The 15845-nt window shown below is 37.0% G+C and overlaps 1 protein-coding gene across 2 annotated transcripts in view; it reads left to right on the top strand.

The window, feature by feature from the left end:
* Positions 1-14683, top strand: part of LOC127519044 (trichohyalin) — a 38697-nt gene extending 24014 nt beyond the window's left edge. Inside the window, exons 17-30 of one of the 2 annotated variants that reach the window (XM_051906443.1) lie at positions 597-680; positions 780-866; positions 1042-1134; positions 1322-1414; positions 2941-3033; positions 3130-3196; positions 3418-3628; positions 4485-4671; positions 4750-4876; positions 5929-6008; positions 7442-7647; positions 7742-7914; positions 11635-11854; positions 12694-14683. In XM_051906443.1, the coding sequence (XP_051762403.1) occupies positions 597-680; positions 780-866; positions 1042-1134; positions 1322-1414; positions 2941-3033; positions 3130-3196; positions 3418-3628; positions 4485-4671; positions 4750-4876; positions 5929-6008; positions 7442-7647; positions 7742-7914; positions 11635-11854; positions 12694-12859 (1887 nt within the window). In that variant the 3' untranslated portion in view covers positions 12860-14683. Of the gene's footprint in view, positions 1-596; positions 681-779; positions 867-1041; positions 1135-1321; positions 1415-2940; positions 3034-3129; positions 3197-3417; positions 3629-4484; positions 4672-4749; positions 4877-5928; positions 6375-7441; positions 7648-7741; positions 7915-11634; positions 11855-12693 lie in introns of both variants that reach the window. The other variant, XM_051906442.1, reaches the window with a different exon arrangement.
* Positions 14684-15845: the final 1162 nt, after the last annotated feature.

Genomic DNA, 15845 nt, shown 5'->3' with positions numbered 1-15845 from the left:
GCACAACGTCCACTCTAATTCTCTATATCAGTAGATGCGGTTTCTGAAATCCCTAAAATGCCTCGATGGTAGTCTTGAGTTTTCTTCCAGGAACAGACATGTCACAGTATTCCTCATTTAAATAATTTCCGCCCAAGGCATGCGCAAAAAAAGAGGGGGAGAAGCCTGGTTGAGTTGCATTAGTAGTGTGTTGAAACTCGCAGTAATGGTAAGGGCTGTAACATTTCTGAAACATGCTCAAAGCGGTTGACCAATCACAACACACTGGTCCAGCCGAGGAGGAAACAGAGCGTTACTGACAGACTGAGAAAAGAGGGTCTGCAACAATGTAAAATATATGAAAAATGTTTTTTGAACATTCAAGCATGAAAACATCTTCTAGTAGATCCCGAAAACAAAATCAAGACTTTGTAAAATGGCATAATATAATTATTTATAATTCATATATAATTTAAAATTCCCTCTGCATTACACTTTCAACTATCTACAAAACAAATGGCAACAGTTAAGATCAGCATCCTGAATCAATAAGTCACTGGAATACAAATGAAAACGGGAACTATCACTGCTATCACATGTGTGAATCTTTTCTGTAGGTGTTTAGGATGAAAGTTCACACACGACAGAAGAAGGCAGAAGATGATCAGGATGATTTAGACTGTCAGACAATTCAAGAACAGGTGAGTCTTCCTCTTTTACCATATTATGGGATTTGTTACAACCAAATGACTGGTTTTGTGGAAATCACAATAAAAAATGAGAGATGCTGTTTTCTGTAGGCGTTTAAGGCCAGATCACATGCAAAACAGACTACTGCCAAGAGGAGGAAGGATTGTTTAGACACTGAAATAATTCAGGAGGCAGAGGTAAGTCTTGCTCTTTTACCTGTATGCTGTTTAGAAAGTTATTATTAGATTGGTTACCTACAACCTCTGCAGCTAGAAAGTCTTAATTATCTGTGAAGTCTAAACCATCTTTAGACTAGTTGACCTAAAAGTGGAAATAACAAACTCCAAATAAGTAAAGTGCTGTTTTCTCTAGGTGTTTAAGGCCAGACCACGTGCGAAGCAAAGTAATGCCAAGAGGAAGGATGATTGTTTAGACGCTGACAATGAAATAATTCAGGAAGCACAGGTGAGTCTTCCTCTTCCACCTGTTCTTGTTTAGTATGGTATTATGAGATTGGTTACCTTCAATCTCTGTAGCCAGGAAGTCTTAATAATCTGTGAAGCCTAAACCGTCTTCAGACCAGCGGACCTAAGAGTTACAGATTTAGATGGAAATAACAAAATCAAAATAAGTAAAGTGCTGTTTTCTTTAGGTGTTAAAGGTCAGATCACGTGCAAAGCAGAGTAATGCCAAGAAAAAGGAGGACTGTGTAGATGCTGACAGTGAAATAATCCAGGAGACACAGGTGAATCTTCCTATTTTACCTATATATCATATAGTACACTATTATAAAACTGATTAAAGGGTTAGTTCACCCAAAAGTGAAAATTCTGTCATTAATTACTCACCCTCATGTCGTTCCACATCCGTAAGACCTTCGTTCATCTTCAGAACACAAATTAAGATATTTTTGATGAAATCCGAGAGGTATATGACTCGTCCATAGACAGCAATATAATCAACACTTTCAAGGTCCAGAAAGGTACTAAAGACATTGTTAAAACAGTTGATGTGACTGCAGTGGTTCAACCTTAATGTTATGAAGCGACAAGAATACTTTTTGTGTGCAAAAACAAAACGAAAATAATGACTTTATTCAACAATCTCTTCTCTTGCCTGTCGCTATCCTTACGCAGGTGCCGCAGTAAGCACAGTGAAGGCTTCTGTGTTTACATCCGAATGCCGGCTCAGTATTGGCCAAAGCTGATCACGTGAGCAGCACGACGCATGCGTGTGATGCTGACTCAGGAGCTGGCCAATAATGAGTCTGCGTTCTGCCGTAGAACCTGGAAGCGCTGGACGTAAACAACGTATGAGAATGACACAGAAGAGAAGATATTGTTGAATAAGGTCATTATTTTTGTTTTGATTTTGCGCACAAAAAGTATTCTTGTCGCTTCATAAAATTAAGGTTGAAACACTGCAGTCACGTCGACTTTTTTAACAATGTCTTTTGTACCGTTCTGGGCCTTGAAAGTGGTGGTTAAATTTCTGTCTATGGACGAATCGTATACCTCTCAGATTTCATCAAAAATATCTTAATTTGTGTTTGGAAGATGAACGAAGGTCTTACAGGTGTGGAACGACATGAGGGTGAGTAAGTGAGTAACTAATGACAGAAATTTAATTTTTTAATTTAACTTAACATCATAATAATATGAATCCTACCCACCTTGTTACCATGCAACACTTGAACTATAGAGTTCCAACTGATTTTGAATTTTTTTTACTGATTTTAATAGATTTTGAAGAAATCACAATGAAATATACTATCATTCAAAAGTTTGGTGTCAGTATAATTTTATCATTTATTTGATCAAAAATAGAGTAAAAATAGCAATATTGTGATGTATTATTACAATTTAAAATAACTGTTTTCTTTTTTAATATATAATTTATTCCTGTGAAGCTGAATTTTCAGCATCATTACTCCAGTCTTCAGTGTCACATGATCCTTCAGAAATCATTCTAATATCTTATTTGATGCTCAAGAAACATTTCTTATTATTATCAATATTGAAAACAGTTGTGATGCTTCATATTTTTTGTGAAACCACAAAACATTTTTTCAGGATCCTTTGATGAATAGAAAGTAATAAATCTTATTTTAACATTATAAATGTCTTTAGTGTCACTTTTGATCAATTTAATGCACCCTTGCTGAATAAAATAACATAAATCAAAATAATAAACAAATTACAAAATTTACTGACCCCAAACATTTGAACAGTAGTGTAATAGGTAGTGTAAGAGCGATAATGTTTTCTGTAGGTGATTAAGGTCAGATCACGTGCAAAGCAGACTAACGCCAAGAGAAAGGAGGATTGTTTCGGCTCTGATGGTGAAATAATTCAGGATGCACAGGTAATTCTTCCACTGGTATAACATGTAGCATGCAATTATAAGTTATCCATTAACGCCTTTTTTAATCTCACTGAGTCTTATCCTGTCTCTCTCAAGGTCTATTTACCTGAGGAGAGATTAGAGGAAATGAGCAGCTCCACAACTCACCAGCTCAACAAAACCGGTAACCTGAGTTACAGCTCAACACAGCAACATAGAGAGCAATGGTGCTGATCTGGTATCTAAGCTCTGCCCTATATTTTACAGTGTAAATAGACTCTGTTTACCACCCAGAAGAATAGAGCAACCATTTTTGCATTTACTTGCTTCAAATCCATTAAGTGTTTTACCTAAAATTCTCTGTATATTCACTGCAACAGTAAATAGATGTGACTCTGCCCACAGGAGAAGAGGCCACTAGGGTGCAAAGAAACCGAAAAGTAAAGACAACTTTACAGCCGGAAACAGGGGTGACACGGGGGTCAAAGAAGACCAAAGGTGCTGCGCCTGCTATCAGCCCAAAATCAACACATTTCACTCCCAGAGAACATTCACCGGAGTCTCTGTCTCCTGAAGGACAGACAGAAATCCAGACAGGATTACCAATGGAGGCAGAGTGAGTGTCAGTCACATGTCATGTTGTGCTCTTGTGTTTGTGTTTATAAATTCTGTACTGATGTCCAGGACCAGTAAGCATGATTGACATGCTTGTGTATTTGAATTCGGAAAGCCAAATGACAATAAATTCCCTGAATAATGTTCCCAGTGTGCACATGTAACCCCTCTGTCCAAATAAGGGATTGCATTATGTTGCAAATGTTTATATTGTTGTGCTAAATTGTGACTCGGTCAGAGTGAAACGGTAACAAAATACTGCTTTAGTTAACTGGCAGTTATAGTTTATAATTATAGTTTATCAGAGAGAGTTAGAGGGTTTTATAATAATAAATATGTGCTTTTTCTAATTAATGGACAATCCATCCCCTAAACATCCTTTTAATTTCCCTGAACTCCTCCCTCTCGCTTTCTGCCGCTTCATCAGTTTTTACCTCTTCAATCATCAGCCTGCTTGGATTCCCGTTGTTTTTCGGACATACACAAAGCAGGTTGCGACGTCAAGTCAGAGGTCAGACAGAGGTCAAACAGCCTGGCTCCAAGGTTTTAGGGACTCATTAATATCCTGTCTAATCACTGTTTGCATTCCTCTCTCGTCACTCCATCCGTCGCAGTCTCTGGCTCTCTTTGATTGCAGCTCAGATTTCAGCCCGAACCCTTCTCAGGCCCTGTGAGCGGTGAGAAAGCTGAGAGGAGATTAGGGTATCGCTTCACATCTGAGCTCTTATCAGTAAATCGCTCTCACTCCCTACCTCACTCCATCTGGGCTATATCTTAACCCCAACACCAGACTTCCGACTCTGTCCTCCAGTTGATTCCCAGTTATATTTGATATCCTTTGTTGTTATTTTTGACAGCATGGGTCATTCAAAGAACACAGGTGGAAGAGAAGATGCGGAACACACGCTGGTGGAGAAAGTAAAGAAAAATAAAAAGCTTAATAAGCAAACAGTTAAATCAAAAGGGAAGACTGTTCAAATTCATAAAGACATTGAGACCCAGAATACCAGTGTCCCTGACGATCCCACTTCTACCTCAAAGAAAGTGAGTTACATACTAGTCCATATGCTTTTATTTTTTTTATATGCCTTATAGTTGTTATAATATGCTCTCAATTTGCAGAAGAAAAAGAGAACTGAAAAACAGAAAACAGAAGTGTCTGATGAAGAAAAGGAAGAGCCTAAAAAAAAACAGAACTCAGTAGTTAATGTTAAAAAGAAGAAAAAGGGTCAACCAGCATTTGTTGTAGGTGAGTTTATATTGAGATAAGGTCTGCCTACATAGGCGCCATTTTTAAGACATCATGAAGTTTTGTGTTAATAGTTTAAAATAATTTTAAATAAACAGAAACTAATAATTGATTCAGCAAGGCTGCATTAAATTGGTCAAAACTGAGAGCAAAGTCATTTTTAATGTTACAACATTTATTAAAAAAAATCTTTTTAAAATAAATGTTCTTTTGAACTTTCCATTCATCAAAGATGAAAAAAATTAAGCAGCACAACTGTATATAATAATAATAAAAGTTACAGCACCAAATCTGTATATTAGATTGATTTCTGAAGGATCATGTGACACTGAATATATATATATATATATATATATAATATTTTTCATCTTTGATGAATGGAAAGTTCAAATTAACATTTATTTTAAAAAGATTTTTTTTAAAGATATACAGTCAAACCAAAAATTATTCAGACATTTTTTTTATATTTTTGATATTTTTACTAGTGGGTGCAGGACACTATAGTTTATTTATGTAAGTGAGGATGGCAAAATAAACTGACATATTATACCCAAAAATTCTTCATACAGTGGACTACCAGTAAAATTGATAAAAATTTGGAACCAAAAATTATTCAGACACTTTGACCTGACCATGTTTTGCTTAAGTGTTCTCTGACATAATTAAAATTATTTTTTTCTGACACGGTTTAACTCTATCTTTTCATATTTTATTACCATTTTTTTAAACTGTATTAATTAATGAAATGTTCAAGGTGTCTGAATACATTTTGGTTTGATTGTGTATATATATATATATATATATATATATATATACAGAAAACAGTCATTTTAAATTGTAATACTATTTCACAATATTACTATTTTTGTCAAAAACCTTTAAAACATTTTACGGACGCCAAACTTTTGAACAGTAGTGCATTTTTGTTTAATTAGAGGCAAACCATTAGATTTTAAGACAGCAATCATGTTTTCTTAAACAGAAAACATTTAATAAACAGAAAAAATTAAGAACATGTCAAAGAAAATATCATTTCAATGCATTTGTTTTAGGAAAACCTCGGCCACAGGAAGCTGAATGGATGGCAAATCCAGTGGATGAGCCTGAGAGACAGATGACCCTTCAGAGAGAGGTGACAACTCACGACACAGCGGATGACCAACTACAAAACACTGAGAACACACAAGAACAAACCGATATTGACTCTGGGGATGACATGGATGCTGATACAGACTCAGAGGGTACAGACACATATGAATCACATGAGGACTCTCCCAGATCAGTTTACAGCACTCACAGATCGCAGCACTCACTCATTACAGCACGTTCAGATGGCAGCATTCACAGAATCTCACAGAACTCCATCAGAACCACCTCAATGGGGGTGGCAGCCCACTGTGGCCCGTGTAGCCCTGCACCCCTTTCTCTTATCCACCTGCCTCCTCAGTCAGAACACCCTCCTGTCTCAGACCCCACTAAATCTGAGACAGGCAGTGATGTGAGTATTTCTCATTCAACAGCTGGATATTCATTTGAATCTATACCAGGGGTAGCCAACCCTGCTCCTGGAGGGTTACCTTCCTGCAGGCTTCAGTTCCAACCCTGCTCAGACACAATTAGCTATTGTTTTCAAGTAATCCTGAGCACCTTAATTAGGTGGTTCAGGTGTGTCTGATTACAGTTGGAGATAAACTCTGCAGGACGTTAGCTCTCCAGGAGCAGGACTGGCTAGCCCTCGTCTATACAATTGTATACACTCGGTTTATATCAGACTGTCAGTGCATTAGTGACGATTTTACAATGACTGTCTGCAGTTACAGTAGGTGGCGACAAGTGACAAACTTTATAAATGAGTCAACAAATCTTTCATTCATCAGTTTGTTCAAGCATACTGATTCATTCAGGAATGAAATAAGTGAGTCATTGAATAGTTCACTTAACCGTTTAGCTAATAACAGGAACAAAATACCACTGTTTGTTGCACAGTGTTGCGACTCTGATTTTACTTCATTTTGAACTATTTGCATTGATAGAGCAAACATAGACATTAGAAGTAATTTTCCCATTACATCTTTTGCAAAGCTTCATGGGAGTGGGTGGGTGCTAAAGAGCTCTTTTCACATGATTTGCTTGTCGTACAATTTGCTTTCTCTGATTGGTGGAGATTTCTCTACAGAATCATGGATAATGTATTTTTTTCACTAGATATTCTGCTGTTGAACATGTTTTTTTAAAATTAAGTTGAAGTAATGAAGGCTGATGGCTTCATTAGAAGCATATATCATTGATTAACAACCTTGTAGCTAGGTCTGTAAAGGTTGTCTTTAAAAGTTATCATAAAAAACAATTCCTGTATGGAGAAAATGAATGAGGAATTTAACTCCAGAACCTTCTTTTTCATTGAACAATTTATAAGTAATATCACATTGGCAGTTGTGCTGTTCATCTGAATATCAGCACTCTTGTTCATGTGTGATATTGCTTAAGTACTTATAAATAATGGTAAAACAATCACCTGTCATGTTATTGTGATTTTCATAACCCTACCATTGATTTGACTATTAGGTTAAAAGCAGCGAGGTGCCCACTAACCAAACAGACAAAAAAGCTGCAGCACTGGCTGAAAAGGCCGAGCGCCGTCGTCTGGAGGTGGAGAAGAAACGGAGGGAGAGAGAGGAGGAAAAAAAGAGACAGCAAGAAAAAGAGATGACAGAAGAGAGGATGAGGATGGAACTGGAAGAAGAACAGAGGAAGAGAGCAGAGGAAGTGAGGTACAACGTGTCACTGCTTTTTGGAAACAAATACTGTAACGAAACACTATATCCTCCAGACATTGGCAAGAAACTATCACTGTGATATATGCAGGTTACGGAAGATTAGAGAAGAAGATGAGAGACGAAGAAGACAAGAGGAGGAGATGGAGAGACAGAGGAGAGAGCAGGCAGAGAAGGACAGAGAAAGAAGACGACAGGAGGAGAAGAGGAGGCTGCTGGAACGGCTCCAGAGAGAAAGACAGGAAGAGGAGAAACGGCAGGCTGGTAAATATCCGTCCAGTAATGGTTTCTGATTGGATGGGGTCCTTTATACGGGACAGTCTTGATTCCATATCTCTTGGAGTGAATTCTGTTTGTGTGTGACACTACTGTGAAAACTTACTACAAGATCTTAATCAAGATAATGACTATGTTTCAAACCCTAGCAAGCTGCCTACTCCCTACATAGACAGCTGCCATCTAAGGGCTGATTCACACAGAACGTGATTTTGCTTTTAAAAATGCAAGAAACAGGGCAGTGGAATAAAAAAAAAAAAGCACGGTCTAGAGGCGCATTTTTTAAAAGTTAACTTGAGTGCTGCGTTTTTAGAAAGCAATTGTCATTTGATGCAAGTATGAGGCTTTTATTATTTTTTACATGTATCTATGGTTTGTGTTGGAATGCACTTGTGGTGAACTATGATCAATGTTCTTTTGTTTTGCCATGTTAAAATAAAGGGGAAAAAAGACATGCGTGAGATGCTGCAAAAGATGCAAAACGTGAGCGCAACAGTCAAACATGTCCTATTGCATGTTTACATTTAAAAATGAGAAAAAAGAAAGCAAGAAAAGCTGTGCAGTTAAATCAAAAATGTGAGATGCAGGGCAGAGAAATGAGGGAAGAAATGAGGGTTTTTTGAATGCAAGTTGCAGTGGAATGCAAAAATCATTCTGTATGAGACAACGTTCTAAAAATTAAATTAAAAGAAGTTAAATTTTTTAAAAATGTGTCTTTAGACCTTGCATTTTTTTCATTCCACTGCCTTGCATTTCACAATTTTTTTCACTCAAGGTTTAAAAACATGTTTTTTTGAAAGTTGAACTTAACTTGAGCACCCTCTGTGTTTTTAGAAAGTCGTCTCATGACCAAGACGCTGCAAAAGACATGTGGAATGCAAAAACATGCTCTGTGTGAACTGCCCCTGTATTCTCACCATTACAGAAACAAACAAGTGAGTGATTTGAACACTCTACAGAGTACAGACAGCCACTCAGTGTCATATAAACAGACTCAAAATTGATTTTTAATAAAGTCTGATGTTAGCATGTTGCTAAGCTTAATTAGAGCTAAGTCAATGCTCTAATTAACCTGAAAATACAACTTACTTTTTTTAAAATCAATGTTTTTAAATAGCCTATTGAATGATCATCTATTTATCAACATATTACCTTGTGGATGATTTGGATTTCTAGAACTGTGCATTCTGGGCCTGCCTACCCTTACAAAAAAGAAGTTTATTTAAGTGTGCTATTATTATGCTTAATTTAAACTAAAAATAAGAAAGTATACTTTCAGTCTACTTTTTATATACTTTTCAGAAATATACTTTATGTACTTCTAAGGAACTTAAGTATACTTGACTTATACTGACAGAAAAGTCTTAAGTATTTTTGACCTATACTTGTACTCAATCTTTTGATCGAGAAATACTTAAAAGTATAATTAAGTATTCCAAGTATACTTGTAGTTGTGTTTACTCTTTTGATTGTGTAGCCTATTAAATACTTTTTTACTGTCTTACTGATAACTTACATTGTTTGAAAATATTGATTCATAAAGAAAACAGATATGTCCTAATTCTGAGTATGTACATTTTTTTTGTGTAGTTATTATTACCCCCCTCGTTGAAGTCAATTACTGATTGCCCTTATTCTAACCCCACCCCTAATCCTAAACCGACCTATATACTTGGGGGGTAATAATTTGGCAGCCAGTCGAAATTCGGCACAACACCAGCAATCCATGTTTCCATGAAGAATCCATGAAGACGAAGCAGAAACAAGTGTAAAATGTAAAATAAGGCAATCATCAAACATTAAACAGCATATAAATCAAAAACATTACCAAATGAAATGTCGACCTAGGAAAAGCTAGGCTGTAGGACTGTGCAAACTTTGGGGGTGTTGATGGAGGCAGTCTACTCCATATATTTTTTGATCTTTGTTCTGAATCTGATCCGGATATAGTCTTTGACAAAAACGCAATTTTTCATTCAAAATGTTCCTTTTTTAAGAAACTTCAAGTGTTGATAAAAAAGAAGGCATAAAGCAGAGGCTCTGTTCTTTCTTTTGATTTATTACATGTTCAGATATTCATACAACAAAATATTCTGGGGGCCATGACATTTTTGTGAAAATGATCAAAAATGCTGGAGGTGGCTGGGAAAGAGATAAAGTACAGTTAAAGGTATATTTCAAGTATAAAAATGAATACCTAAATATGAACATAGTAGTATACTTAAAGTGCAAAAATAATATATAAATAGTAAACTATAAACATGATTTTAAGTTCACTTAAAAAAAAAAGTAAAACAAGTATACTTGTATAATTAAAACAAGTATTTAACTAGTAAACTATCAGTATACCAAAGTTTACTTGTAGTATAGATGCAGTACAAATGAAAAACGTAGTTGTAAACTAGTTGTGTACTCAAAGATTACTACTGTTATCTTAGAGTATACTTAAAAGTATACTTTTATACACTAAAAAGTGGGCCAATTTAGTCCAAAATAGTATTGAAATGATACACTTACAAGTATACTACTAGTAGTACAGTGATATTAGTTTACTTACTGCCAGGGCTTGACATTAACTTTTTTGCTCACCAGTGGCCAGTGAAAATGCTGAGTCGCTAGTGGTTTTACAAAGTTACTAGCCTCTCAGCATTTTCACTGGCCACACTTTGGACATCGATACCACGGAGGAAAACTGCCATATAGATATTTTTAATATTAGCTCATAATTTGGCAGCAGGTATATTAGGCTGCTGTCACTTTAAGACCTGACTCACAGATCCATTATACTGTTACACATTTGTTTTCTTTCTCAACTTTTTTTTATGTTCACTTCCTTGCCACGACCAGCATTTTGACATTATTAAATGCGTATTTAGCTGTTTAAGTGCAATAAGCAGTGAAAACAAACTCAATTTTTCAAGTTGGGTTTGTGTGTCAGCTCACTGTCGGAGAGATGAGAAAGCGAGAAAAAAAAAGAAAGCGCAGCTGGTCACACTACATTGCTCTTGGTTTATTATTTCAGATGCCTTTTTAAAAGACTACAATTGAAAAAATGTATATATTATATATAAATTTCAACTGTGTTACACGCCACTGCTTGGCGGGTTGGCGGATGTTAATGTCAAGCCCTGCTTACTACATACTTAAAAATATATTGAACTTTACTTAAGTATACTTAATAAAATGAACTTGAAGTACTTATTTTTTGTAAGGGAATGCCTACTGCCTATTTAAGCAGCTCACTAGGTTTTGAAACAGAGCAGTCTGCATAAGTTAACACAGTACTACTGATTTAATACGTACAGAGCAACTGTTTCAAACATGTGGCCATGGTCTGGATTTCAGCCTTGACAATAGCGATACTGACCACAGTACTACGGCCCTGTCCCTAAAATGGCGCACTAGCGGTCTTGTGTCCTTCACTTGCACATGTCCATGAAGTCGATGAGACCATAGGGAGTCCCACTGGTCAATTTTTCATGATTCACTGCTCACAATGACTTTATGGGCACTGTGCTGCACCCTTGATGCCAAACCTGCAGACTATTACCCAACAGTCTATTAAGCGTTGCATCACCTAAGTGTGCATTTGGTGGAGGACCATAGATCATTATACATCCTTCTACATTAAAATGTAAAATCCTGCAAACATAATGCTTTATGAATAAGTGAACAAACAAATGAATGAGTGACTGTCCTCATTTTCAGCTGAACTGGAACGCCAGCGTTTGGAAGAGGAAGCTCGGAAGGAGGAGGAGCGCAGGAAGCTGTCAGAGATGGAGGAGGCTGAGAGACTGGAGTACCTGCGAAGACAGCAGGAGGAGGAGGAGGAGAGAAGGAAAGCTGCTGAGGAGAGGAGGAGGAAGGACGAGGAAGCAGCGATGCACGCTGAACAGGAGGCCAGACTGCAGGCTGAGCTGTTTGCCAGGTATGTCCCCGCTGCAACAAACACGTTCATTCAGAACTCCATCAATGTTTCATTAACTAGGGTTCCTTCATGTGAGAACATTAAAGCTACATGTTACTTTCAGTGTTGGGGGTAACGCATTACAAGTAACTTAAGTTATGTAATCTGATTACTTTTTCAAGTAACTAGTAAAGTAATGCATTACTTTCTCAATTTACAGCAAAATATCTGAGTTACTTTTTCAAATAAGTATCTCAAGTTACTTTCTCACATTTATTGACTGACAGCTCTCCTGTCCCCATGCTGAGAGAAATAAAGTGCAGAGGTGTCGTGTGCGCTGTGTGAACATGATGGTTATTGTATTTCTAGACTAAATGTGAACATACATTTACTCATCTCACTTGCACGAAAACATTCAGTATTGCTCAATATGAATAAAACCAGTGAAATGCAATCTCAGAATTTTACACGAACCTGTAATAATTAACTATATTAAATGACACAAATATACTTTATGTATTTAATCTCACTTTATTAACCAACGTCTTTGCTGCTGACACTCCTTTTTTTTTGAAAATAGGCTCGTTTTCCAACTCCCCTAGAGTTAAACAGTTGAGTTTTACCGTTTTCGAATCATGTCGTTTCATGTACGTTGAGACCTCACATGAAGGATCATAATGTTTTCCTTTTTGATTTTTGATAAAGATCAGCTCTATTAGCATGCATCAAAAAAGGTCAGCATGCATTGCATTGGTTAAAATCTGCTTACAAATTTACCTACAAAACACTAAAGCATAATGCTATTTTTCAAACTGTGCAGGAGCTTTATGTGAAGCATAGTGTATTTCTCTCGATAACAGGCAGAGGGCAGCACTGGAGCAGCACTTAAAGTTTCACAGGGGTCTCTTTGTGGAGTCAGAAGGGCTGGAGCAGATGCAGGATATCTCTCGTCCCTGGATTTTCTCCTATTTCACCCTGTTGAAGCTGCTTGGCTTGTCTGAGGACACACTCAATGATGTGCTGTGATTCCTTCTTTTGGTCTCATGCAGTAAAGTCCCACACCAGCGCTTAAAGCTGTGTGGATGCATGTTTCAATAGGTGAACAAACTGCCACATGTGGAAATCTGCTGGATCACATCATCTCGCTTTGTCATATCAGCACTTTTGAATTGCGCATGCTCAAACTGGATTTTTCTTCTTTTTTTAAAGTATAGAAGTTTGACGTTCTACATAAATACAACAAACCTGAACATTAATTTAAACTAATCTGCAAAAAAATGGCTTGTTCAGAAATCACCATTTCAAAGGTCATTTACGTAGAAGAAGACTTGACAAAATGGAGTAATGGCACTTGGTGAAATCATGTTCACCATTTTGAGGCATTAACTTTCTGTATGAGAGTCAAGCTTCTGCAACAACAACATGTGATTTATTATGTGAGGATCCTGCTTAAAGCAGTGGTTCTCCACCAGGGGGTCCAGGGCCCACTAGGGGCCTTCATCAAACTTCCAAGGGGGCCTCAAAATGACTTACAATGATTTAAAATAAGACAAGCATTAAAATAAGCTAAAACAACTTAAAATTAAGATCTTCTTGTAATTCACCCCCTCAGCAAACCTATATTATTTATATAAAGTATATTATTGTTATATACCATTTTTATAAAGAATATATATTTTTCTATATATGTTAGGATCTAAAATTCCTTCAAATATTGTTGTAGACAACAGAGGGAGCCTTGGAGTCAAAGAAGTTGAGAACCACTGGCATACAGTGAGCAGCGCCCTCCACTGTCCACAAGCAGAATCTTTTGTCATAAGATGAAAGATTTGTTCAGGTATATTCTAATATTTTATATGTAGTTAATGTGGCACTATAGTAGAATATAAGTTTGAAAGATCACAGCATGGACCGCGAGTTACACAATGGCTAAAGGATTAAAAAGACAAACTATCAGAAATTTCATGTTTTAATTTAACTATGATTAGCAGCCTGTAACATGAAAAAGTCAGAAGACCTAAAATATCTGTAAGTGAAAGACCATGGGCAAACATCAAAATACAGAGGATTAGTCTTCATAAGGTAATGAAAATAGTAAAAATAGAAAACTTTATAAAGAAGTTGCAAAACAGGCAAATTCATATTTAAGAACATCTGCGTGATTGTGTGGCAGATGACGAAGGTGATAATTCTCTGCAGCGTCATGTATATACATACATACATACACACATTAAAAGCTTTCAGTATTTGGAGCAAGATGTGGAATATAATTTTTTCTATAAAAATATAGAAAATAAAATTAGCCTTTTTATCAGATTATGTGAAGGAATAATCAGCAGCTTAATTGATTATCGTTAGTTGCAGCCATAGACTGTAAAACATTGTAAGAAAATGTAATTGTAAATGTAAGACATTATTATGAATTATTATATTATTTAACTAGCCAATAAGACTAGTGGATGCAGACAGTAAATATGTATTGATTTGCAAGTTAGCAAGCATAAAACAGTAACAGTATACTTGCATACTTTAAAATTGATAATTTGTTGATAGGAGGAAAATCAAAAGTCAAATGGCAGATAGATTGACAATCACTATATAAATTTTGCCAAAACATACAACATGTCTTTGCTTTCTTCTTTTCAGCTGCTCAATGTTTCTTGTTCACAACTTAAAGTTTCTTTTTGTCCTTGGTGTCTTCAATTACAAAATCAAGACATGGTTTAAAAACAGAATTAATTTCATAATTTGAGCAGATCTGTTGTTTTTGCTTTATTTGGTCAGCTACTGGACATTTACCAAGCTAGAAAAAGGGCAAGGGTGTAAAACAAATAAAAATGTAAACAAAAATATATACGTTCATCTGAATATTCATTCACCAACAAGATTTAATCAGACCCCAAACACAGATTTGTTTAGTAGATTCACAACCAATGAAATGCTTCTTCACTGGCCGCTCTCCAATACTACCGGCTTGTCTGTGGAGGCAGGAAAAGCCACCAGGGCAGTTGAGCACTTCAAAAAGAAGAGACTTCAATGAACAAAAGATATGAGTCAGTGCAAGAATGATTCATTCACTTAAGATTCACTCAACACACAGATTCATTCATGAACCACTAATATAGAGCAGTTCCTAATTATGATGCTGGCCTTAACAGACAACACTACATGCACATAAAGATGAGGAATATATTATATATATATATAAAAAACTGTAAATGATGATGATAATGGTAATATAGAAGCATACAGTACATGTACCGTAGAGCTCATGCTGCTCTAATGGACTTACTGATGATATCAAGCATTGTTTACATTTAAATTAGCCTCAACATTCTATGTCAGTCCAGCAGCTTGAGTTGATATTTGAATATTTGAAATCAAAACAACTGTTTCTGAAGCCTTGAAGCCTGATCACACGTGCTACAAGCTCTTCACATCTATACAATTTGGTAAGTTTCATCAAGTTGTCCAGTTTGGAAAGTGTTTCTCCTGTCACAATCATGATGCAGCGTCGCCCGAGAAGATCCAGGGCTCTTCCCACACACCTGAGGGGATTCTTGGTGGAGGGCGTCTCTTCCAGTCCAGACCCCTGTGAGCTTTCACAGCTGGCAGCTGTCATCAGGTTGGATCACACTTACAGCTGTATCTCTGGGAAAGCTCAAAGACCCACGGGTTTGGAGGAGCGCTACCTGAAGAACGCTGCTGTCCTTCCTGACATCCGTCCAGCAGCCTCAGTCTCTTCAGTGGACGCGTGTCAGCAGGAAGAGCCTGTCTCCATCCACGGCTGCAGCGTGCAGGGCTACCAGGACATCTACAGCTCTGTTGCGGAGCCCATGATGAAGACACGCTGTGGTCGGCGCCGTCCTTACAGTCTTGAGCTGGGACTGAAGATCAAGCAGCGGCTGTGGGAGACACTCAAGTGCCCTTCACTGGTGGAGACGGAGCAGCCTGATGGACGCGTCCTGATCACCGAGAGCTTCTCCTCAACCAGCAGAAGCTTCGCTCCTCG

This window comes from Ctenopharyngodon idella, chromosome 9 (assembly GCF_019924925.1).
Source record: "Ctenopharyngodon idella isolate HZGC_01 chromosome 9, HZGC01, whole genome shotgun sequence".
NCBI lineage: Eukaryota > Metazoa > Chordata > Actinopteri > Cypriniformes > Xenocyprididae > Ctenopharyngodon > Ctenopharyngodon idella.
The sequence above is the reverse complement of the archived record's forward strand: the minus strand, read 5'-3'. Positions and strand labels throughout refer to the sequence as shown.